Source organism: Notamacropus eugenii, chromosome X (assembly GCF_028372415.1).
Source record: "Notamacropus eugenii isolate mMacEug1 chromosome X, mMacEug1.pri_v2, whole genome shotgun sequence".
Taxonomy (NCBI): Eukaryota; Metazoa; Chordata; class Mammalia; order Diprotodontia; family Macropodidae; genus Notamacropus; species Notamacropus eugenii.
Window position 1 is genome coordinate 25,264,114 of NC_092879.1, and position 26,733 is coordinate 25,290,846.

A 26,733-nucleotide genomic window follows, 5' to 3' on the forward strand; every position below is an offset into this window, starting at 1 on the left:
TTTGTTTCTCACTGCCCTCCCTCTCTTGTTCCTGTCCTGTCCTACTTTCTTGTAGCATAAGATAGATTTCTATACCTGAGTGTGTATGTTATTCCCTCTTTGAGCCAATTCTGAAAACAGTAAAGTTTGCTCACTCCTCATCATTTTCCCTCTCTTCCTATCCACTGTAAAAGATTTTTCCTACCTCTTTTATGTGAGATGATTTACCACATTTTACCTCTCCCTTTCTCTTTCTCCCAATACATTCCTCTCTCACCCCTTAATTTTGTTTTAGGTATCATCCCTTCATATTCAACTGACACCTGTACCCTCTATATACGCTCTATATATGCTCCTTCTAATTACCCTAACAATAAGAAAGGTCTTATGAGTCAAAAGTATCCTCTTCCCCATAGGAATGTAAACCGTTTAACCTTATTAAGTCCCTTATGGTTTCCCTTTCCTATTTACCTTTTTATGCTTCTCTTGAGTCTTGTAAGTCTAATTTTCTAGTCAGATCTGGTCTCTTCATCAAAAAAAAACGCTTGAAAGTCCTCTCTCTCATTGAATATCCATTTCCCCCCCTCATGTATTATACTCAGTTTTGTCGGGTAGGTGACTCTTGATTGTAATCACAGCTCCTCTGCCCTCTGTAATATTCCAAGTCCTCTGGTCCTTTAATGTAGAAGCTGCTAGATCTTGTGTTATCTGAACTGTGGCTCCATGATACTTCAACTGTTTCTTTCTGGCTGCCTGAAATATTTTCTCCTTAACCTGGGAACTCTAGAATTTGGCTATAAAATTCTTGATAGTTTTCATTTTGGGATCTCTTTGAGGTGATCAGTGGATTCTTTCCATTTCTATTTTACCCACTGGTTCTAGAATAACAGGGCAATATTCCTTGATAATTTCTTGAAAGATGATGCCTAGGATCTTTTTTTGATCATGGCTTTCAAGTAGTCCAATAATTTTTAAATTATCTCTCCTGGATCCATTTTCCAGGTCAGTTGTTTTACCAATGAGATATTTCACATTGCCTTCTATTTTTTCATTCCTTTGGTTTTATTGTTTTTTTTTAATCTCATAAACTCATTAGCTTCCATTTGCTCCAATCTAATTTTTAAGGAATTATTTTCTTCAGTGAGCTTTTGAACTTCCTTTTCCACTTGGCTCATTCTGTTTTTGAAGGCATTCTTATGTTCATTAGCCTTTTGGACCTCTTTTACCATTTGACCTAGTCTATTTTTTAACGTGTTATTTTCTTCAGTATTGTTTTGTGTCTCCTTTACCAAGTGGCTGACTCATTTTTCATCACTCTCTTTTCTCCTCCCAATTTTTCCTGTACCTCTCTTACTTGATTTTCAAAATCCTTTTTGAGCTCTTCCATGATCTGAGAACAATTCACACTATTCTTGAAGGCTTTCAATGTAGGAGCTTTGACTTTGTTGTCTTCTTCTGAATGTGTTTTGATCTTGTCACCACAGTCTGTGTTCATCCTTAGTTTTCAAAGAAGACCATGCCATCAGAGAAATGATAATATGACTTGCATTTGACTTTGAGTAAGGGAGGGCTGTGCAGGTCACCAGCCTCACTTCCCCTCTTAGATCATCTGGATCCAGTGACCAGATCTGTCACATAGTAATTTCCTATACTCAGAGGTTTTTTTTTTCCATTGTTTGCTCAGTTTCCCAGATCATAACTTGAGTTTTATTGTAGGGCACACTGTCTCAAACTTCATGGGGTTTGTGCAGCTGTTTTCAGAGATAATTCCAGGGACCTATAAGTTTTCAGTTCTTCCAAGATGGTATGATCTAAGGAGGGGTTGTTTATTCTTCTTCTGGCCTATGCTCTGGTCTGTGAGTGACCACAAGCACTCTCTTCTGCCGCGTAACTGTGAGAGTCTCTCCTCCTCATTCCAGGACTGCCACCCAGGACTGCAACCCAAATCCAACTATGAGCAAAGCAACAGAGTCCTGCCTCAGTGCTAGCAAAAAGACCCCTGTAATCTCCTTCGGACCAGCTGTTCCACTCCCTTACCATAGGTGGGCTGAGAGCTCCAAAAGCAGCTGCTGCCATTCTGATTCAGTCACTCCCAAGGCCTACTCCTGGTTTGCTGTGGCTAGGGCTGTGCTGGCTCAGCCTGCACTTGACTGCACTCCTCTCTCACCCAAGTGCAACAGACCTTGCCTGCTCATCTTCTAAATCGTCCTTGAAATCTGTGGGCTGAGAGGTCTGGACACTACCACTACTGCCAGTGATTCAGTCACCCCAAGGCCTGCTCCTGGTTTGCTGGGACTTGGTCTGCACTGGTGGAGCCTGTACTAGACTGAGCTTCTCTCTCACTCTTGTGCAACAGATCTTTCCTGTCAACCTTCCAGGTTGTCTTGGGCTGGAACTTTGTTTCATTCCACCTTTTTGTGGGTTCTGCTGCTCTAGAATTTGTTTAGTCATTTTTAAAGGTATTTAGATGGGTGTGGGAGAGAGCTGAGGCTAGTCCCTGCCTTTACTCCACCTCTTGGCACCACCTCTAGGAGCTCCCATTTCTCAACTACTGTACAGTTTGATGACAAAGTGCTATTCTCCCCAAAGCATACGTGTATGTATATGTGTGTATGTGTTTGTGTATACCTGAGCCCCTTTTCTGGATGTGGTTCAGGGAAGGAAAGTGATTTGCCTAAGGCTGCAGAATTATAGAATTATAGAGTCAGGCTTAAACATAGTTCTTTCCACTATACATTCTGCCTCTCCAGCTGAAGGGGACATTTCCGGATATTCTGGCTGCCCTCACAAAAATTCTAAGAATACAGACACTATCATCAATTTCTAAATCCTCAAATTAAATAGAGAGGAAAATTGGGAGTAAAAAATTATGTAGAAACACATCCTGGAAGAAAAACTAGCCAATGTCTCTTCTGGATCTGGCTAGATGGTCACAGCCACCCAGATACTGGCTTTGGAACTCTGGCTTTCAGGGGCTGTGATACTTTACTGAACAAAATGCTCAACCAATATAATGTCAACAGGCAACATGCCTTAGAATCCTGAATACCTGGATTCAAGTCTCACCTCTAACACACTCAGGCTGTGTGACCCTGTAAAACTTTCTCCACCACACTCCAGCAGTCTCCTGCCCCTGGAGGATCCCTCTGCCCCTCTCATCAAGCCTCTTACTCTGGTCAATTCCTCTCTGGAACTCCATGTGAAGGAAGGGCCCAGGACAATCGTGGTCACTCTGTTCTTCCTCTCTGGCTTCCACTTCTGTATCTCTGGTGTTCTTCTTCCACCATGCTCCTTACAAAGTACCCATCCCCCACTCATCAGCTTCCTCTTATGTTCTTTCTGTCTCCATTAGAAGTTAATCTCTTGGAGAGCAGGAACTGTCCTGTCCCAGTTAGAACACAGTGCCCGGCAGACAGAAAGTGCTTTATCAGTGCAGGTTAATTAGTAGCTCTCTCCCACCTCCTCCCCTGCTGCCCAACAAATCCCCAAACAGGAGTCACTGCCCCCAGTAGAAAGCAGGACCAGGGTATCAGGATGCAGAGCTGAATAAGGTAGGGCTGGCAGGGAGATGAGGGGCCAGCCCACAGGGAGACCAACTAAGTGATCCACCCAAGGGCTGCTGCATGAGTATGGCAGATGAGGAAGTCTGTGCAGACCCAGCAGGACCTTGGCCCCAAACACATATCCCCTAGGTGTACACCTCTCTAGTGTATGCCATGGCACCCTTGTCCCAGTGGTCCATACTGCTGGGTGCTCCCCACAAACATACACAAGAAGCTCCCCTACCCCCACCTTTCCCTCAATCCCCTTTGTATCATCTGGCCTCAGTCAGAAGCATGGTGGGTAGCTAATATGTGGCTTCCTATACCGTTGGGGCACATTGCTGATCGATACTATATGGCAGGCTTTTCCTTGAGGAGGGTAGGTTTCAAACCAAGGCTTCCTGGAAACAAGTGACCACCAGAGCAATCAGGGTAGACTGCCTTTGTTGGAACATCTTTCCCATTTAAAAAGAGAAAGCAGGCCCAGCCCTGGCAAGGTTCTTGACCATCTCCTGATGCTGAAGCCTCCTGTGGGCGCAAGACGACCCCAGCCTATCATGACAGTCATAAACAATGTCAAAAAGGAGACTGCTAAAAACATTCTTTTAATCTGTATGTATCACCAGTCTGATCCAGTGGTGTGTTTTCACTTCCCTTTCCTGGGACCAAATAGTGTCAATGAAGAATGGAATACTATTCCCTCTCCTAACAGGGCCTGGTGAATCTCAGGTCTAGTCCAAAGTACTTCAGCTCCATTAATCTCCCACTGCCATTCGGGACGTTTACAATGAAGTTTCCAGTCCCCTCTTTCTTTCTGTCCTCCACTAATGGTTCTGGATTTCAAGTGAACTGGGGGGACACTGCCCTGAAGCACACGAATTATGTCTACATTATGAACCCACTTGTTTTCCTTCCTGACAGGAGCAGCTGTGAGCAGTTTCCACAGCCTGCAGGCAAACTTCCAGAAAATGTGCCTGTTAGAACCTCAAACACAAAAAGAGCTGGGGTGTGCAGACAGAAACACAGGCTCTGGGAATGGCTGGAAGGCAATAATCTAGCCCCATGGCAGCTATCCTGGGACCTACCACCTCCTCACTTTGTTCATGATTCTGACTGCTCTCCTTGGTTGTGGTCATCATTCTCACATCACCAAGCTCTGTGGCTTAATAGAGAGATGAGAGAGAGAGAGAGGAGAGGGAAAGAGAAGGGAGGAGAGAAAAAGATGGGGGGGGGGACAAAGAGAAGGAGAAGGAGAGAAGGAAAAGGGGGCAGAGGAAAGAGGGAAAGAGCGAGGAAGAGGGAGAATGGACTTTGTACCCAAGGGACCAGCCATCCCTATCAACTACTGAGTGAGGTGTGGGCATGCCAGTCTAGTTAAGGCAGCAAGGCATTCTGAGGGAGAGCCAGGAGGCAGCACTCTGTGCCAGGAAATTCAAAACATCATCACTATGCCCATGACTACCATCCATCTCCCCTTGGACCCTGATGGGGATAGCTCAAGAACCTGAGCCCAAGAGCTTTCAATATGGGCCTTCACACATCCCCCTGGGAAGCTTGCCTGGCAATGGCTCCTGCCCACCTAGAATAGAAAGCTGTGCCCCCCAAAGTCAAAGTCCAATGGTTAAACATCAGAAAATGGTAAGGTCTGAGCAGTGAAACAGCCTTAAAGAACAAGAACTGCTGCCACCTGCTTGGCCACTCCACCTGAGGGTCCGTGGGATTTTTCCATTTGATTTGCCACTGAAAAACATGCCAATGTATTGTGTCCCCCAGGAGAATGTGAACTCCTAGAAGCTAGGGACTGATTTTTCATGTTGTTTCCTGTGCTGAGAATGTTCTTCTTCTCCCTCTTTGACGGCTGAATCTATCACTTGAGGTGGGTGACCTCGTGTAGCATTTCACACTGCATCTCCCTCATGTACCCCAAATGTATTTTTCTATCTTACACTTATCAATGTTTGGGTCTCATCCCCCCGCTAGGCTTACAGGCAGAGAGAGGGACTCTGTCTTCTCTAAAGTGTACTACCACCCCTCCATGGCACAGCCTAGGGCCCTGTGCTACTTCAGGGGCCTCTGTTGAAGTGGCCAGGTCTGGCTAGAACCCTTAAGCAGATGTCCACTGGGTACCTGCAGGAAGTGTGAGAGGTAGTCAGACACATGACAGAAACATTTCTTTATTGACCATGTTGTTATTAACAGTTGGCTGCACCAAAGGGCTTTAGGTGGGGCAGAGGATGGAGATGAGAGACCCTGATCGAACCTCCTCCTCTGGGGCCAAGCTGAACCCCACTCTACCCAACCTGACCTTGAGCATTTAATCTGGTCCAGATGGTCTCTGGGTCTTCTGAAAGCTTGGGGAGGCTTTTGTGGATTTCTCCAATGAAGCTGAGAAGGTCCTAGGAGACAAGAAGATAGGAACCAGTAACAAGAACAATGGCACAGATGACTACTAAGACAAGGATGACAACTCCTCCTCCTCCTCCTCTTCTTCTAGCATTGGACACAGAACCATCCTTGCTGGACCTTCTGTCTGAGGACCAGACTGACCTGGGGGGAGAGGCTGATCACTAGAAGGACAGCAACAGGCCACTTTAGTTTGCAGCCAGAGGTGTCATGAGGCAGTGCAAGGAAGGGAAGCCACTCTGGGGCCATGCCTGGGCACTGTCATTCCACACAAGGCAGGCTCCACTGTTTTCTTGGTGTTCATCCACTGACATTGTTGGGGAGTTGATGTCCACGTGGCTTTCCCGATTCTCCTGACTTCACTCCGCATCAGTTCATGTAAGTCTAGCCATGAGTCTCTGAATTCTTCATTTGATGCAACACAGCGGTATTCTACTGCATTCATATATGACCTCATGATGAACTATGTCACAACCCATTGTCATCATCTTGGTTTCCAATTCTTTGTAACTAAAATGTGTTGCTAGGAGTATTTTGGTGGACATGAGGCCTTGCTTCTGAGCACTGAACTGCTTTGATCTATGCCCAGCAGTGGAACCTTCAGGCCCAAGGAAGGAGGGCTATCTGAGTCCCTTTTTCACAGAATTCCAAATGGCTTTCCAGAATGGATGGATCCAGCAACAGTGCTGGGACAGTACTTATCTTTCCAAAAACTTTCCCACAGTAATTCTGCCCCTATTCTGGCACCCAATTTGCTGGGTGGGAAGAAAAAACTCAGGTTTCCCTTGATTGGCATTTCTCTCATTACAAGTGACTGGCTATTGTTAAGAGGACACAGATCTTTGGATAATTGTTGGTTTATACCTTGTGACTTCCTCTCTCCTGGGGCATAGATTTTGGTCCTCTTATCTCACTGTTGGTAGCCTAGATATTTTGAACAGGAGACACTAATTGGGAGATGGGATATAATATTTTCATGTAGCTGACTACTTCACATATGCTCACTGCACTGATTCTCTGTGTGCAACAGCTCTTCAAACTCATGTGATGAAATTGATTGGTTTTATCATTCTATCCCAATCATGGGATTCCCTCTGACCCCTGCTATGCCCCCTCTCAGCAATCCGACTTAGCTCAGGAAGGATGACAGAATTCTGAGATGAATCACCTGAAGCCCCCCCTGAAACTTCACCCCTCAGCTGCTCTAATAAGAGACCAGGAGCATCCCAGGGAACCAGGGGCACTGCCTAAAAGATAACATCATCAACATAATCATCAAAATGGAAACAGAGGAAATGAAACACAAGCAGATAGAAAGATAGCATGTACATAACACTCTAAGGTTTGTAAGTGCTTTACAAATTTTATCTGATTTGATCTTCACAAGAACCACAGGAGGAAGGTGTGATTATTACTCCATTTTACATATGAGGAATGTTAGGCAGACAAAGGCTAAGTGACTTAGCCAGCATCAGGTGGCCAGTAAATGTCTGAGGCCAAATGGGAACTCAGGTTGATTCCACTTGAGTCAATAAACATGTATTAAGCGCCTCCTATGTGCCAGGCACTGTGCTAAGTGCTGGGGATACAAAAAGAGGCAGAAGGTAGCCCCTGCCCTCAGAGAGCTCACAGTCCCTTAGTGGAGACAGCACACAAACAAATACACGAAAAGCAAGCTCTGTACAGGATCAATAGGAAATAATTAAAACAAGAAAAGCCCTACAATTGAGATGGGTTCGGGAGGGCTTCCCGTAGAAGGGGAGATTTTATGTGGGACTGGAGGGAAGAAAAGGAGGTAAATAGTGGGGGTTGAAGAGGAAGTGCATTCCAGGCATGGGAAGCAGCCAGAGAAAATGCCCGACACACAGAAATGGAGTGTCTTGTTCACTGAACAGCCAGGAGGCCATGTCACTGGGCAGAAGAGGACATGTCAGGGATTAAGGGGTGAGAAGACTGGAAAGAGAGGAGGGGGCTAGGTGGTGAAGGGCTTTGAATGCCAAATAGAACATTTCCAAACATATACATGCACACATGCATACACACACACACACACACACACACACACACACACACAGAGTTCAGTACAAAGATACATTAAATTCAACAAGGAATCAGGTTGGAATTCAGAAGAGGGAGAGGTGGATCAAGAGGCAGAATAGGGTCGGGGGGGGGATTGACTGGAACAGAACAGACTCTTACTTTGAAGGGAGGATCATAAAGTAGAGAACAAAGCAAAGAGAAAGGGTAAGAACCCATAACCAGGGAGTGGTGGAGGGGAAGACAAGAGAAGGAGGAACAGAACAGAAGCAGACCACCAAAAATATAACTCACTAGTGATGAGCGCCCTCCCTCCCCATTCTCTCAAAGAGGAAGGTGGGGTCGAAGAAAGCAAAAGGTGTAAAAGGACAGGACAGAGGGAAATGTACAAAAAGCAATCACAGCACGGAATCAGAATAGGGTGAACCACTTAGTAAATACAGGAAGGTAGCAGACTGGCCTAGAAAGTAGGATCCAAAGACATATTAGGAACAAAAAACACACCTCAACAGATTCACTCAGAGTTAAAATAAGGGTCTGGAGCAAAAGGCTGAAAATCAAAGTAGATAGTAACACAAATCAAAGTAACCCCACCCCTGCCATAAACAGATAAATACATAAGACTAGAGGCTGGGTGTTCAGGGGAAAAAAATCATCAAAGAGATAAATCAGTACTTAATCTGATTAAAATAAGAGAGAAAAAAGCCAAATGAACTGTACCAAAAATGAAAAAGGAGAAATCAGAATGCAAATGAAACTGACCACTTAACTGAAATAGATGCCACATAGATCCAAAATATAGAGATTTTAACAAAACAAGAAACAAAGAATTTACACACGCCAACCTGTGAAAAAGAAATTGAACAAATTGTAAGTGAACTCTGAATGAAAAACAATTCCACAACCACATGGATGTATAAGTGAGTCCTATCAAACATTAAAAGAATAATGTGGTTGCAAAAATGCACCTAATTTCTTCTATGACACAGGTCAAAAGTCTTCTTACCTATCGTTGAGAGAGGTCCAATCAGAGAAAGAGAACCATACCCCGGGATCCGTACTAGCTATCAATTTGCAAAAATATTAAATAAAATAGTAGCAAAAAGCATATAGCAACACATCAAAAAAGCTGGACATTAGAAGAGGAAAAAATCTTTGCAGCAAGTTTCTTTGAAAAAGGTCTGATATCTAAGCTTGTATACATATAGACAGATATACAGATATAGATAGATATAGATGTAGATATCGATATATATATATAGATAGATAGATAGATAGATAGATAGATAGATAGATAGATAGATAGATACAGATATACACAGCTGATTGAAATGTACAAGAATGAAAGCCACGCCTCAACAAATGATCAAAACATCAATGGACACGAATGATTTATATCCATATAAAAAATGTTCCAAATCACCAATAACTGGAGAAACACAACTAAGAGGGGAACTGAGGGATCAAGTGATGCCAAGGTATCGCAAGGAAAAGAAGACTGCAACGCATGGGGGGAAATGATCTTGGAAATGACTGATACTGACAGAACATCCGTAACACTCTACCTATATGCATACTTTCCCAATGACATAAAATTTTAGAGAAAATCACAAACACATGCATCAAGAGAATTCTCCATGAGGGTACTAACAGGAAAGATGGTAGCATTTTACGGTGGACAGCAGATTGAATCTTAAACACGAGACAACAGTCCGAAAGATGTGGAGGACACAAGACACCGCGGTGATTATGGTTTCTTGACTATAACAAGCATTTGGCTTCCTAGAACAAAATGTCACCTTAAAGGCTTCAGTCCCAAAAGGGGTCTCCCACTCATGCATGCAAATCACTCGATGCCCTTAAATATCAAAGAACAGAGAATGAATAAGGAATGGCTGAAGAAAGCCCTTATTAAAGCACTTACTAGGTACAAAGCATTCTCCTAAGCTCTGGGGGAAACACATGAACAGCAAGATAGCTCCTGATCTCAAGGGGCTCCCATTCCAATGAAACAGACAACACAGATGAAAAGTTGGATTGGCAAGTCAGATGGAAAAGTCCCACGGTCCTAAAGGTGCGGTGGCAGAGTAGACAGCAATGAATTTGATTGTCATTTCCATCATAAAATCATACACCTTTTTTGAGAGGGAGCCATCCATCAGGGCCAAGGACTTTGGGGACAAGAACTTTCTTTTATTGGGGGAGGGGTATCTACAAATGAAGTGCTCAAAGCATCTGCAGGAGCAGTTGCCAGGCTAGACTTCTGCAAGGATCAATATCTGGGGTGATGGCCACAGACATGAGGCTGGAAGTATTATAATTTGGAAGGGTGTTGGGCTCGGGGTCCTAGGCTCTCTCCATAAGGGCCTGAGAGGAGATGGTGGTCAAGAACTTGCTTGCCTGGTCATAAATAACAGGCAAGGCCTAAAACAGGGAGACAGAGGCTCATCAAAAACCATCTGTCCTGGTCTCAGAGGGATTCAGTAGAAAGCGTCCCCTGAAAAGGGATTCACCAACAAACACTCCTCTGTGCAGAAGACAGAAGCTTCTTGTTTGGATCAAGCCCTGGAACACTTCAGAACCTCTTGGAAGAGACCTGAAACCACCCCAAACATCCACAGAGGAAATTAATCAGGTAAGGGAAGAATGTCTATTCTCCAGATGATGGCATCAGTTGGAAGGACATCCTCAAGAGCTCCACCACATTGTGCACGATCACTGGCAACCTTGTGATGCCCAAAGAAAGCAAGGATATGCCATTCCTACTAAATTCTGTAGGAAACTCAGGGGAGAACATGGCCCAAGAGGTGCATAAGAAGAAAAGGTCTGCCTACATGGGCTGGGAGCTACAATATGCAGGGAAAACTCTCATCAAAGAGGCCACACAACCATTTAAATATGTGACCATGCACCAACAGCAAAGAGATTGAGAATTTAAAAGAAATGCAAAAACACTGTAGGAGCTTTTGGTTTCCTTCACTTGGGAACTTGCTTCAGATCCAGCAAAAAGATCCACAACAATCAAATTACACAGTTGAGCAGAATGCTGGGGGAAATGGGTCTATTTGGGGAGGGAGGGGAGGGATATGGAGACTTCTGAGTGAGAATCTTCGGAGCATACACTTAGTTTTCAGACTCCAATGACACTTATACAAAAACTGCCAAGGCACGAAGAATTCACACGTAAAAGAAGCATACGCCTTAATAACATCCTTTGCTTTCTGCGATCTGACCAAAACTGTAACAATAAACGCAAGCAGAAAGAAAAAGGCCTAAAAAGGAGATGAAACATGATGGCTGCAACAATGGGGATATCAAAGACCCAATCACAAATACAACATTAAAGAGAATAGTAACCAACAGATAACATGAGAATGCTTATGGGCTCTGACTCCAATGCTCATTAGGGGAAAATTTCTACCTTTGAATAACAAAAGAATAAGAGAACACCAATGACTTGAGGGGCACACAACAAAGTAGCACGAGGTCAGGGAGAGAGGGCAAGCCTGGGATTCAGGGAAACCTGGATTCCGGTCCTGCCTCTGGCATCAGTGGCCTGTCACAGAGACGCTCAGGGACACCGGTGACTAACCACTCCAAGTTACACTTGAGGCCTTGACTGGCATTTGAATAAGGACATAACAGACTACACTAAAGCCTTTCGTTGTGTGGATCACAACAAACTGTGGCAAGCCCTCAAAGAGATGGAAATACCACATCATCTGATGTCTCCTGAGGAACCTGTACGTGGGCCAAAGAGCAACAGCCAGAACCAAACATTAAAACAACTCATTGGTTTAAGGCTGGAGAAGGAGTATGGCAAGGCTGCACATTATCACCTTACTTATTTAACTTCTGTGCAGAGGACATCATGAGAAATGACAGGCTGGATCATTAAAAAGGTTGCCAGGAGAAATATCAACAGACTCAGACATACAGAAGATACCACTCAGATGGCAGAAAGTGAGGAGGAATTAAGAAGCCTCTTGACGAGGAGGAAAGAGGAGAGTTCAAGGCTGGCTTGAAGCTTAACATACAAACTGCCATGATCCTGACAACTAGCCACATCACTTCCAGAACAAAGAGAGGAGGAAGAAATGAAAGCAGTGCCAGATCTCACATTCTTGGGCTCAAAGATCACTGCAGACAGTGACGGCAGCCACGAATTACAAGACAGTTACACCCTGGAAGAAAGCAATGGCAAATCCGGACAGAATTCTAAAAAGCAGAGACTTCCACTTGCTGACAAACGTTGGTATAAGCAGCGCTATGGTTTTTCCAGCAGCAGCGTATGGATGTGAGAGTCAGACAACAAGGAAAACAGAGGGCCACGATATCAACCCACTGCAGCTGTGGTGCTGGAGAAGACTTTTGAGAGTCCCTTGGACAGCAAGGACATCGAATCAGCCAATACTTAAATTAATTCAGACTATTGCCTGGAAGATCAAATGTTGAAGCTGAAGCGTAAAATGCTCTGGCCACATAAAGAGAAGCCAGGAGTCACTGGAAAAGACCATGGTCTTGGGAAAGACTGAAGACAAAAGGAAAAGGGGATGGCAGAGCATGAGATGGGGAGATGGTGTCATGAAAGAGCAAACATGAACTTGGAAAAAACTTTGAGAGACACCAGAGGGTACAAGGGCGTTGTGGGCTGAATGACCAAACGGTAAAAATACGTTGAATAACCTTAAATAACTAATTTAACAAAAAGTGAAAGAAAGGGAGAGAAGAAAACCAAATTACCAAAATCAAAATGACATCAGAGGAATTCACAATGATTAGAAGGGAAATTAAGAAAATTCTCAGGAACTACTATAGTCGGTTACATTTCAAGAAAAGGGAAAAATTAAAGGAAGTAGATCAATAACTAAAAATATGAAATACCTGAACTGGCATAACTGGAAACCTAAACAACCTAACCACACAGAGAAGAACTGAGCAGCCTATACAGGAATTCCCACAGGGGGAGGAAAACACCTCCAGGTCCATGCAGATTTGCAAGTAAATTGTATTAAACCTTCAAAAACAAATCATCCCTATATGCTCCTAGGAAACTATTTTCAAGAACAGAGGGTGAAGGCACCAGCCTCCTTCAATGAGACAAATGCAACCTTGTTATCCAAACCAAAGAGGGACAGAGAAAGAACCCTAAAGAAATATCCCTAAATAAAGACTGATGCAATCCTAAAATACTGAATGAGCAAGGACAGAGCAGCCACAGAAATCTGTTTCTGCTTCTTCTGAGATGCGGCTAATATGTTTTGCACGATTTCACAGGTACACTTGATATCCTATAGTTTGCCTTCTCAGTGGGTGGAGGAGGGGTGGGAGGGAGGGAGAGAGGCTGTAACTGAATTTAAAAAGAAAAGCATATTGGAAATAAATAAATAATAACCAATGAAAACAACATGAGGAGGACAGTCTGACTGCTCCTGGGAGCTACTTCTCAGAAGCCTGTGAGGAAAGCTCTTTGTCCACCTTCAAACTCTCCAGAAATACGGGTCGTTACCAATTCGTGCAGAAGAGCCACTAACTTTGGTATGGTGATGCTCCTCCATCTTCTCTTGGAGCAGAGTGGACTCAAGGAAGGTCTTCTTCTGGCGCAGGAAGGCCAGCTGGGACAGTTCTCCTCTTTTCTTAGTACACTCTGGGCACCGGGAACACGTGTGCTCTCCAACTGCTGATGCCTTGAAATGAGAAATTGGAATAAGAAATTACCGGATGCCATTAGCAACAGTCCGGGTGTTATCCAACTCCTTTCGGAAAGGAACGGTCAATAAACATACTCGGAAGCAGAAAGAGTCACAAGAGCTGGCATCTTTATGGGCCTAATGGTGAAAACGTATTTTTGCGACATTAATCCCCACCATTATCTTGTCAGCTTAGGAGAGTGGGTATCCCTGTTGGACAAATGAATAAAGTGAGGGAAACTGCATCAGCCAGTGTCACAGAGACAGTGCGGTGGCAGAGGTGAGACACAAACCTAGAGCCCTGAATCCAAGGCTGGCCTTGAGAAAGAAACAAACTGAAAAGATTCCCTATGGTAATGACAACTGCTAGCATTCACTTTCCAAATACTGTCCTACCTTATATTCAATCAGTTCCAAATCCACCAACCTAGACTCTATCTGGCCAATACTTCCCCCACGTCTACCCGACAAGAATAAAATGAGGGCCAGCCTTAAAGAAGTGCTTCACTAATTTTAGACTGAAAGCTAATATCAAAGCAGACTGGCACATACGCTACACCCTCAACGGAAAGAGAACACAAATCTTTCCAAGGTCCTTAGATGGACTTCCTGGCCTTACATCATTCTAAGCTTTAAGCCTCTCAACTCTCTTCATACAGACATGTTCTACAGGTTGCTATGCCTTCTCTATTATGTGTCCTTGCTCCCCCTGAAAGGTTCATGTTGGATGACACCTATGGATTCACACTGTGCTCTCTGGACAATACCAGCTCCCGTTCTTCCTCATCAGAATTGTTTTCCCTGTGCCTTCACAATTTATGGAGAGCTTCCAAAAGCAGAACTGTAGTCCTTGCCATGCTCCTGATACACTCTGATTCCTGGGAAAGGTGCCCCACCCCTACCAATTCTAGGGTGCATATCAGCCTTGTCTTGATACTGCCTTCCTGTCTCCCACAAATTCTGGCTGGGCATGGTGGCCCTCACTGGTGAACCCTTACATGAGGGAGGCTGAGGCTGGTGAATGCTTTGAGTTCAGGAGTTCTGAGCCGTTGTGTCTTAGGGCTGAGGCCGATCAGGTGTCCACACTAAGTCTGGCACTGACATAAGGAACCCCAAGAACAAGGAGCCACCAGGCTTCCCGAGGAGAGGCCCAGGTCAGAAATGGAGCAGGTCAAAGCCCCAGCACTATCAGCAGTGAGATTGGTCCAGAGAGTGGTCCCTGTATTTCCATTCTAGGAGCGATAGGGAGGCCCAGTTTCAAGAACACAAAAACAAACAAACGCCTTCTAAAAAGCCCCACCTCTAATATGGGGAGGTCACTTTGTCCTACCACTCCCATCATTCTCACCAACCCACCCACGCCTCACTACCCTATGCAAAATTTTCAGAAGAATGAGATTCAGAAAGGAATTTCCCCTGGTTGGCTCTCTGGCCTTTCCAAGTCATCTTGCTCCTATCTTCTGCTTTTACGCAAGGTTCAATGCCTCCTCTCCTCCCTCAGAGGTGGCCCTCAGAACAAAAGGGATAAAATCAGTGTGCCAAATCTATCCAGCACCTCGTGTGAGTCTCACAGGACCTGTATGATGTTCTACACACTGACAGCCTCCCATCTCCTCAAAGAAGACAGGCTGTACTGTCTCACTTCTGGGCCGAGCTCACTGTGGGGTTTGGGGCATGTTTCCATGTACATCGCTCCAGTCTTGCTGGTAACGACTTCTTTCCCAGACCTCTCATCCTCATGATGACCTCTAGTCTCCCCACACCTCAGTGTTCTCCCAGGCTGTCACCCCTCCTGGCTTCACCATCACTCCTTCATTCCTGACTCCAAGCTCCCTCCACTACACGGGTGTTGCCCTTCCTTGGTACCACTTCATTCCCAGCCCTCACACCCACCTGCCTGGCTGCCAACGTGATTTTGCTATTCATCAAACACAATGGCACAGGATTCCTATGTCTGTGGGAAAACATAGGTCCCCTTTAGAAGAAGCGTGTCAGAAGAATTCTTTCCTTTTCTGAGCAGCTTCCAAAGCTCATGGGCCCCAGTTTCTGTACCTTGCTGGGTGCTGCCCTCAGGTTTTGCTGAGAGATTCTGTTTATCAGCCGAGGAGGAACAACACAGTTGTTCGCTTCATCTGTCACTGGCTTCCCTGCATCCAAGCCTCGCTGCTGCCTCTGACGGCTGCCACCGTTTGTCTCCTGAGGGTTCAGTTGATGACGAATCAGCTTTACCTTCCTGGCACAAAAAGCCTGCAGAGCGTCCTGTTCACTCTTTGATGCCTCCACGATGTCTGTCAACAACACACGCACAGGACAAAAATGTCTGTTACTCTATTAGGTGAAGGAAGAATTACGTCTGTTCTATCCCCAGCACTTTCTGCTTTTATCATTCAGGAAGGAAAAAAAGAGACAACAGCAGATTTCCAAGAAAGAGAGGGCAAGGTAGAGAGGAGAGCACCACAACAAAGCAGAGGGGCACTGGATCCAGCTGTGTTTGAATCGTGGCTCTACCACTACCCAGGGGATCGAGGGGCACCTGCCTCTTTGGCCTTGGTTTCCTCATCTTCAGAGTAAGCTGACTAGGAAACAAGGTGGCCAAAGGGTCTTACAGCTCTGCTGCCAAGTGTGACAGAATGTCAGGAATCACTGTCCCAATAACTGGTTTGAGGAAGGGTACGTTAATGCTGACATGACCCTTGTTCCACTGAAGTGAACAGAGCATCCCAAACCAAAGTTCCACACCTTGCTTTCCCTTGGGCTAGGAATGCTGTCTTTTGTTTCATGATAACTAGAAAACGGAAGCGGACATTGGCTGGGGAAGAACAAATTTCAACGAGAAAGGGAAACTTGGCTCACGTGGATCCCCCTCCAAGCAGGACTCCCTCTAAAAAATCAACAAAATGTCTCTGACAGACGTTGGCTAGAAATGCAGAGCATGGTGCTTCTCTTCCACTTGAAAAATCCTAGGAATCTCACAGCTGGAAGGGCCTCCAGAAGTCATTTAGTTCCACCCCTACCGGAAGCACAAATTTCCTCCACAACATTCCCTGAAAAAATCCACCTCCCCCAAATTCAGTGTCTGAAAACTCCCTCACTTCTCAGGGCACCCTAAGGCTACTCTCATGTTTTACCATAAGAATTTGAAATAATCTGAGTTAAAGGATGCCTATTCACTTCAGCTCAAAGTCATGTTCACATGACTCTTGGACTTCCTCCTACCTGGCCCTCCTAACTGCCCAGGAATGCTACCTCAGGTTCACCTGTTACAGCTTTCACAGACACTCCTCCATCAGTGGGCACAGATAACCCACTCTGGTTTCCCCAAAGTCCTCTTGTGAACAGTCTGATGTGGACAGAGGACCGTGGTTTTGGGCTCTGACTTCCTTGGGGCACACGTCCAGCCTAACAGGACAGGGACTTTTCTCTCCATATTTATAATGATTATCTCTACAACATGGGCTAGATTTGGGGGAAGAAAAGGGAATTTGGACAGGACTGCACTTTCCTTTCTGTACATTCTTTGCACCAAAGGGTGGAGGCCTTCAAAGCACTTCGGTTGGCAGGATTTAGGGATGAAACGGATGTCAGACATCCTCTGGGCAGACAGAGGGTGTTACAGAGAAGGAATCGGATACCAAGGTAGATTTACTGTCTGGTCTAAGGTCACAAATCACTCAGAAGTCTTGACTCCAATCCAGGGATGCCATGCTGCCTCTCCCCTGGTCCTCCTGCCTTGTCCATCTCCTTACACCTCACTGACCCACAGGTACTTTTCCATCCAGGGACTCTGGCCTCCTGGCTGCTCCCCCAAGACCACCCTCCTTCTTGGTTTTACCTCTGCCTGTCCCCCAGGCCTGGAACCTCTCCCTCATCATCTCCACCTCCTGACTTCGCTGGCTTCCTTCAGTTCTCATCTAAACCCCCAACATCTCCAGGAAGACTGTCCCTACCCTTCTGAATTCTAATGCCAGCCCCCGTGAATTATTTCCTAATTTAGCCTGTGTGTCTGATTTAGACATATCTGTTTGCCTTTCCTCTCTTTCAGCAAACTGTGAAGTCCTTCAGGGCAGGAATGGTTTTGGTGGTTTTTTTTTTATCTCTTTTTGTATCCCCAGGGCTTAGCAGAGTGCCTGGAACATAGTAGGTGCCTAATACATATCTGCTGATAAACTGACAGGAAAACGCAATCTGGTGCACAATAAGTGAAAAGAATAAAACCAAATATTCTCACGCAAAAGAGGAGCAGAAAACTAACTTTTCTGGTGGACAATATAACTACAATCTAGGAGAAGGAATCTAACCAAAGGCAGACAAAGACGGCTTGGCAAAGGTATATGAGAACTGCACCAAAAACTGAGCTCCCCAAATGGACCATTTTCAGTTCTGTCTAGCAGAAAATTAATGAAATCAAATGCATCTTGAGAGGACAAAGGTATTGTAACGTTCTCAGCTACGAGGGATAAAGGCACACACACACTGATATGAGGAGGACAACCGGTAGAAAGAACACTGGATTCCAAGGTTGGAGACCTGGGTTCAAATCTTGCTTCACCTACTTAGTATCCACCTGACCATAAGCTGGGCACTGAACCTCTCAGGGCTCAGTTTCCTTGTCTGTACAGCAGCAGGGTTGGATCACATGGTTTCCCAGGTCCCTTCCAGCACAAGAAGGTCAAAGTGTGTCCACAAAGAGGAAATATATGATACTTCTGGGCTCTGCCTTCAATTTCACTCTGCAGTACCTGGACACACCTTCATTGTCACAGGACTTGCGTTATGTTTCCAGATAAAAACTTTCAGGGTTTGCAAGAAGCACCAAGCAAACCCAGCTTTCTTTCCGATAAATGAAATCTTGTCTCCAGACATGTTGGAGGTGGGCGTGGTAGCACCATTTCAGGTGTAAAGAACAGGTGATGGCTTCTAATGAGCACCTACTTAATATCACCCAAGGGATATGGGGTATGGAAAAGGTGGGAGTTGGGAAAGATTAACTGCTGGGACAGGAGGTTTCCTTTGCTGCAAGCAAGGGCCCTTACTCTGTGGAAAACCGAACAGAGCAAAGCTGTCCATTTCAACATGAAATACCCGGTTTTGTCAGCCATAGCTGGAATGAGCATACCTGACATTTCTCCAGAACAAAACAGATGGAGAAAATGAGGCACTCTGTGACTAATGGTGTTTTCCATAGACTCACCAATCATATTCCTCACTTGTACTGGAGTTCCCTCTCTACAGCTCAATTTTGTCTTTGAGCCAGGATTGGAACCCAGATCTCTTGGGCTCAAGCACCGGAAGTTTTTTTTTGTTTGTTTGTTTGTTTGTTTACTTCACCACACTGCTCCTGATAACTGGACCCAAGACCTCAGTCTCCAAATCCAGTGCTATTCACACCCAGGACTTGGGTACCAGTAGAGGGATAGACCATGATGATGATGAAACCTCTACCTGTGTACGTAAAAAGGGAAACACCTGCACAGTGCCTCTACAGTATTTCCTGGAGCATTTCCTCTAGTTCTGCCTTCCCTGGGAGAGGGCACAAAGGCCAAAACCTCAGCATTTTGTCCCAGCAAAGGAAGAAGATGCGGGATACCCTCCATCTGCTTCACCAACCTCCTTCCACAGTTAAAAAACAAAAAAGGCCCAGGCTGGCTCAGCAGGACAATTAACAGCTACTCGCATTTATATAACATTTTGAAGTTTACATAAGGCTTGTGTCATAGTACCCCTGGGAGGCAGACAATCCAAGTATGATGTCTGTCTTACAGAGAAGGAAACTGAGGCTCAGATAGGCTAGGCACCTTGCCCATGGTCCCACAGAGAAGGAGGTTACTGTGAACTCAGGGCACGGGCTTACCTGCTTGGAACGTGGGGCCGGCCTGGGGCTCTTCAGTGTGACTTTCTTTGCCCTTGAGAAGCTGGATCCACTTTTGAGTCAATTTCTCATCCAGAGTGGCAGACTCCAATGGGTTCAATGACTCATCTAAATCAAGCAGTGAAAAGTTGGCTGACCATGGTATGGGGTTAGCTACTGAAGACCTCACAAAGAAGGCTCTTGCCACCAAAGTCTTTGAGGCCATCCAATGCTTCAACATCAGAAACCCATAAGGTATTATCATTAGTTTCAGGAAACTAAAGAAGACTGCACCCTCCCCAAGCCTACCTCTGCATCCCAAGGACCAAAGTGCCTTTCAACATGCTCAGAACCTGACCAATCCCCTCTTGGCAGCCTCGCCTCTGGGAGTGTGAGATTCTCCTGGAGAGCAGGGCCTGGTTTGCTTTTCTAGGTGCACTTTCTACAGGGCAATGCCAAGAAATGCTATTTTGTTAATGCCTTCCTCCAAGGCCCATGACAGGAATCTCTAACAACCGAATTTGAAGGATTATAACAGACTAAGGAAGAGACACTAGGGGGGGAGGGAGGGGAGGGTGGGGGGTTGGGGTTCAGCCCTGCCTCCCTAGGATGACCCCATGGAGGGCACTATGGACTCTAAGGTCATTCTAGACCTCTTGAGGACACCCTACTCAGTGATGAGACCAAATAAATACACTAGATCCCAGGTACCAAAAACACTTTCAATACGCTATTTGGGACATAATAAGAAACAACACATCTAGCACTGTATAGCAGGGGTTCCTCCTTGGCTACAATGGGCAGAGGAGCCCCGCCCCTTCCCCCCCCCTCCCCCCCCCCCCCATAAAATCCTTGAGTTTGAAAGTCCTGCAGGAAGCCAACCACTTGGATTGAGAAAGCAGGCTCCTGCAACTCAGGAGAGGTGGCAAAAAACCAGAGGCCCAGAATGGTAATGTGTTTTTGGAAACAGCAAATGTGTTGGTTTCTTTGGATGAACCATACTTCTCCATTACCATGGAAGGTACTATTGAGGATGGGGAGATGTCTCTGCGGTGGTAGTAAGGGAATATAAAATCACCATCATTTCTTTTAAATGTTGTCTCATCCCAACCTCTGCCTCCAGGCTGGAGAGTGCACCTAAGTCTGCCTGCCCAAAGCGCTGATGAATGAAGGGCCCAGAACCTTGCTGTTAGCCTGTTGTAGGGTTCAAAGCCCTTATAAGCAAATAGTTTCTTTCCCCAGATGCCGTGTGTATGCATTTCCCCTGTCTGTGCCGTAAGGAGATGGAGACATGGTTAGCTTCTTTGCTCAGGTAACCCTGAATTTAGCTGAAGTCCATCACCCGGCTATGCCTCATCATTCTTTTCTCCCCTCTGTCAGGACAGACACTGTCCTGGCGGACAGACCCCAAAGACTGGTGCTAATGGAAAGAATGGCCTGTGAAATGAGTTTTCCCACATAGCAAATATCCAAAGTCACTTCTATATGGCCTTAGAATGCATGTCTTCATTTTCCTGGAGCAGATTTTTTTGTAATTATATTCACTGTACAGAAATATCCAACACAGACTGCACTGCGTGAGCACACACCATCTAGGAGGAGAGAGTGTGGTGTCAGGGAAAGACAACCAGATTTCATATCAAAATTTGTGGGTTCAAATCCAGCTCTTCTCAAAATTACCCATGTGATGTTTTACAAGTCACTTCAGCTCACTCATCTGTGAATCAGAGTTGGAGACAACTCTTCAGGACCCTTTGAACTCTCAATCCTGGGTCCCCAATGCACGTAAAATTCACAGACAGGGTGACTGTCAGGAAGGGATTCAAATGGGGATGCAAAGGGGAACGAGCCGAAGGCTGTAGAGGACTGGGTGGCTGGGGGAGGTAGTGGGGAAGGTCAAGAAACACTGTGAGGATCCTGCTGAAGTCATTCACTGTGACTTCCAGTGGCCTTCCCTAACCCTCAACGTACTTTCCCTGGAACAGCCTGGCCCGCTTCAGCAACATACCCTGGGATGGACCATTTATCTCTACTTGGCCTGTGGCCTCCTAGGAACTGGTGAGCTACACATCGTTAGCATTTCCATCTTGGGGGACCGGGCCAGGGGCTTCATTCTATTCAGTTTTGCATGTTGTGGATGTCCACATTGAACCTGTCAAGGGCAGCAGGGCTGCCTCTCATTACTCTAGAAAAAAAGAGGCAAAGGTGGTGAGTGGGTGGGAGGGCAACCCTGAGTTTGTGGTCCACAACTTATTTGGCAAGGTGCCTGGCCTACAGGGAGGTCCTTGATAAATGCTTACCAACTGATGGGCTGACAAATAGCCCTTTCCCACTCCCTCCCAAGGGGATGTCAATACCTCCGTCCTTGAAGCTTGGCATCAGCTTCTTGCTCACAGGATAGCTCCCAGACACACTGGACCTGGTCAGGCCTTCTTCAGAAGAGACCAAGGAGTCAGAGGACTTCCCCTCAGTCAGGTGACATTTTCCTTCTTCTACTTCCTCCTCCTCCTCCTCTGTGAAGGACTCAAAGGTCTCACTGGAATAGTCAGAAGGAGCCCTGCTGTACTCCACTTCTGACTGAGGAGAATCAACCCTGGGCATCTTGGGTGAGGCTCCACCAAGGACTGCATAAGGTACTGCTGCAAAGACAAAATGGTGGCTCCATTGGCAAATAAGCTCTTTGTTCTCTGCTCCCTGCCCTGCTCTCCTCACTCCCTTGGCATGGCATGTGGAACATCACAGAACCAGGAGGACTTACGGGGCTGACAGACAGGGACAGACACAGGAAACAAGAAAGATCTCCAAATGAGACCTTCCTCAACTACATCTCATCAGAGAGCACATCTCTTTGGCATCTGCCTGAAATGAAGACATGCAACCGTAGCTCACCAGAAACTGAGAGACTTTGTGGGGATCTAGGCATATTTATGGAAAATGTTGGGATGTTCATTTTTCTCTTAAAGTGAACTGGGAACGGTTAGGGTTGCAGTTAAGGTTAGGAAGCAAAGTGGACCCCTGGGCTTAACAACTCCCAAAAGGATTACCCTGAACTACAAAACTGAGGCTTAGATTTCTAGTCAGTTACCTGGGCTGTACAGCTAAATGACACCCACCTACCCAGTGGGAAGGGGAGGGGAAGAGCTCAAAGGAACAAGAACAGGGTCACTCATTAGGTTAACTAGGTCCACACAATGGTCTCCACAGCAAACTGTTCGGTAGGTCAAATCCACTTCTTTGAGGGTGGATGCCATCTGAGAAGTCTTCTGTCACTACTACTTTTTCTCTTTTGTTTTTAGTTCTTCTTTCTCATGTTTGATTAAATAATAAAATTTAATAAACAACAAAACTTTTTAAAAAGAAGCTAATCGCTGGCCCTGCAAATTCAGGTTTCCATTCTAAAAGCAATTTTGGGGGGAACCTATAGTACTTCCCACAGGCTACACCTTGTTCTAAGGACTGTAAGGCTTGAGTCCTCTCAAGCTTAAACAGCACTGTGTGTACATTATCTCAGTGGTTCCTCACTCTGTCCCTGTGAAGGAGGGACTACAGGTATCACCTTCCCTCCTATAAAACCCAGGTTCAGTGACCTGAGTGCTCATGATCACACAGGTAAAAGGATCACAGGCAGGATAAGAACTCAGGTTTCCCAGGTACCAACTTCAGCCCTATAACCCCCATACCACATTGTTCCCTCTCCTTACTAGATGTTAAAACATCAATTCCCCACAATGCTCAATGCAACCAGTTGTCTCATTCCTTTCATTTTCTGGGCTGAAGGGGAACCAGAAAAGCATTTCTCTTTCAACTCTTGGGGACGAAACCTTCTCAACAACAACAAAAACATAGTTCACGTTCCTGTCTTACTCAGTACAGCATGATGTACAACATGTCCTTTGATAACTCAGAATGTTGCTGAACACAACCCCATCCTTCTGAACGATGCTCCCTGCTCTCTATGGGAGGTGGGAGTACAACGTGTGCAGGGAGATCTGTCTGTAGGGACACCAGATCAGCCCCTGCCAGTTCTTCCTGGTGGCTGACATTACTTTTCCGTATATGGTCTTCATCCCAGCTCCTCTGCCCCACCTCCGGGAGCATGTGATACTATCATCTGGACATCCTCCTCTTTTCCTGAAAGGGTGCTGGGGGCAAGTAAAAGACCACTGGAAATGTTACTGTAAGAGACCTCAAAGGCCAGACGTCCCACCCTCCAGAATCCATGGACGGTTTTCAGGGGCTCTGTGGACTTGGATGGGAGCAGGAGGTGGGGAATGACATGTTCCTTTCCCCAAACTTCTCAGTGACCTTGAGCATCTCCAATTAGGAATGGAGGCAACAGACGCGATTCTGAACATGGGTCCATCAGCCTCGCCACACTGACTGCCCAAGGGGTTCACAACCCCCAAAATGCGAAGGTCCCCGATCTAGAGTCTAAGCAGCTAGCTTCGTTTCACTGAGGAGACTCCCGAGTGCTTTGGCTAGGCCCCAACACCTAGTTCACAGCCAGGACCAAGCCCAGGCCCTGCCTTCAGCCTCCTTCCCCTCTGTCTTCTCCTATTCCTCCTCTTCTCTACTCCCACTACTTACACCCTACTACAAGCTTGGTGCCAGTTTACTGACGTCTCCTCTGAACCTTCAAATAATTCTGACAAGTTGTTGGTCAAGCCCTTCTATCGCTAGAATACGTATGTGTGTGTTTCTAATGCTTTACGATAGCTGGTACAGTCCTACTGTTTTCATATCCCTTCTCTCAGGTGATCAAAGAATCCCTTCTATCACCAACTACTCAAGTTGGAAGTCCCTTTTTGACCCCAGGACACTAGATCTAGAAGAGCTCCTGGAAATCTTTGGGTCCTACTTCTTGCCACTGTCCAGGAGAAAGGAGGGACCCTGTCCAAGGACAGGTGGCTAAGGAGCAGAAGGACCAGGGGTCCTGGGAACAGAACCCAGGTCTCCCACCTGCCAGGCCCTTTCCACCACATCAGGGGAGGCAGTGCCTGCAGTCAAATTCAACATGGACTAAGTGGGGAATGCCTCTCAAATGGGGAACGGCTAAACGAGCTGCGGCATATGTTCATAATGGAATTCTACTCTGCTGTAAGAAATGACGAGCCAGATGATTTTAGAAGAACATGGAAAGACTTGCACAAAAAACAAGCAGGGCCAAAAAAAAGCTGTCGACAGTAACAGCAAGGCTGTTTGAAGAACAACTTTGAGCAACAAGAAGTCCTATTATAAATACCCAAATGAACCACAGAGGGGCTATGAAGGAAAAACCTATCTGCATCCCCAGAAAGAACTCACCCAGACACAGATACACACATACATACATATCCATATATATGTGTGTATATGTATATTATGTACGTGGGCACATGCAGTGTATACATGTATATGTGTGTATATGTTTGTGTGCAGCGGTAACCACCTCTGGGGCTTGGGGGGGAGGAAAAAAAATGCAAGTTACATGGCAACTTTGTTGTCTATTTCAAAAGAATAGCACCCTGTACATAACAGATCTACACTTTCAGTGCAATCCTCGGTTTTTCTATTCCACTTTGTTAAGGAAATGCTTGTTTTATTTCTTGGGTCGACACACAAAAAAAAAAAAAAAGGTGGCCCAAGGGCCTACTTACTGTACCTGAGCCCTCCCAGGTGGTGTTGGGGAGCCAGAGGCTCCCAGGACCCCTCGGGGCTGCCCACCTGGGCTTCTACAAACAAACAAACAAGTCCAGCCCTGCCCTCAGAAGGTTATTCCTGGGGGGGAGGGGGGAGGGAAAGAAGAGAGAGGGGGGGGGAGAAGACAGGAGGGAAAGAGGGGGAGGGGAGAGGAGGCTGACAGCTGTGGCTGTCCTTTGTGAGGCATCTGCGGAACTACTTTGTGGGGCGCAGCTGTCTCGGGGGCGGGGGGGGGAGGGGGGAGATGGGGGGGTCGTCTCTAGACCTCACCGGGAGGCCTAAGGACGGTGGGGGGGGGGGGCGGGGATCAGGGCACCCTGGGCTGGCCCAATTCCAGCCCCAGGTACAGACTGGGCCACTGAGGCCCGGGGGGAGCCTCAGTCCGGTCTCGGAGGGCGGGGGCCCCTCAGCCCAGCCACGGGAAGGGCAGGCCCCAGGAGGTCTGCGCTTTCAGGCGCGGAACTGAGGGGGCACCGGAGCTGGAGGGAAGGGCCCCGAGCCCGAAACCAGGCCCGGGGCCTTTTGGGGGTCGGAGTGGGGTATCTGCCCCGAGAGGGCCAGAGCTGGAGGAGGTGGGGCCGCCCCACGGTGATGGGGGAGGGAGGGCAGAGCGAGGCCTACCGAACTCCGGTACCGGGGACGACGCTTCTTCCTCCCGCGGGGACAGCGACACAGCGGCCTCGTTCTCACCTCGGTTTTCCGGGCAACCGGGAGGGCCCAGAGCCCCCACCCCCTCCCCACACAGGGACCCCGGCAGGGGAGGGGGCGGGGCTTTCTCTCCCGGTGCCCGTGGGGCCTTCAGGGGCTAAGGCGAGGCTTCCAGGGCTCTGGGGGCGGGGCCTGCTGAGCGCTGGGGGCGGGGATTAGGGCGGGAGGGGCGGGCCAAGGCAGGGATGGGGGGTGGGGGGCAGCCCTCCCCCAATGAGGTCAGGCCTAAAGCCCATCCTGCCTCAGACTGGTCCTTCTCTCCTGTCACTCATCATTCATTCACTCACTCATGCATGCCTGCCTCTCCTCTTTTTTTTTCCTTCCTTTTTTCATTTGTTCTTTCTTTCCTTCCTTTTCCCTTCATTCCTTCTTTTCTCCCTTTCTTCTTTTCCCCTCTCTTCTTTCTTTTCTCTTTCCTTCCTTCTTCGGTTCTTTTGTTTCCTTCTACCTTTCTTTTGTTTCTTTACTTCATTCTTCCTTTCCTTCCTTTTCTTTCTTCTTTATCTTTCCTTATTTCTCCTTTCTTTCCTCCTTTTGTTCTCCTCGCTTCTTTCTTTTTCTCCCTCCCTTTCTTTCTTTCCTTCCTTCTTTCTTTGGTTTCTTTCCTTATTTCTTTCTTCCTTCGCTTCTTTCGTTTTCTTTCCTTCCTTCCCCATTCCTTGTTCAATTCTCTTTCCTTCCTTCTTTCTTTTTCCTTTCTTTCCTTCCTTTTCCCTTCCTTTTTGATCTGCCTTTCTTTCTTGCTTCTTTCCTCCTTTTTTCTTCCTTTCTTCTTTCATTTCTCTTTCTTTATTCCCTCTCTTTTCTCTTTCCTTCCTTTTCTCCCTCTTTTTCATTTCTTCTTTCT

The 26,733-nt window shown here is 46.4% G+C and overlaps 1 protein-coding gene across 1 annotated transcript; it reads right to left on the minus strand.

The window, feature by feature from the left end:
- Positions 1-5,679: 5,679 nt before the first annotated feature.
- On the minus strand, positions 5,680-25,976 carry LOC140515156 (uncharacterized protein C8orf48-like; the record flags this gene model as incomplete). Its single annotated transcript, XM_072625700.1, has 7 exons — positions 5,680-5,917; positions 13,496-13,648; positions 15,704-15,939; positions 19,503-19,628; positions 21,857-22,138; positions 25,141-25,210; positions 25,800-25,976. Coding segments are annotated over 7 exons (1,149 nt in total), but the record flags the coding sequence as incomplete, so codon positions are not given.
- Between the last annotated feature and the right edge of the window lie 757 nt (positions 25,977-26,733).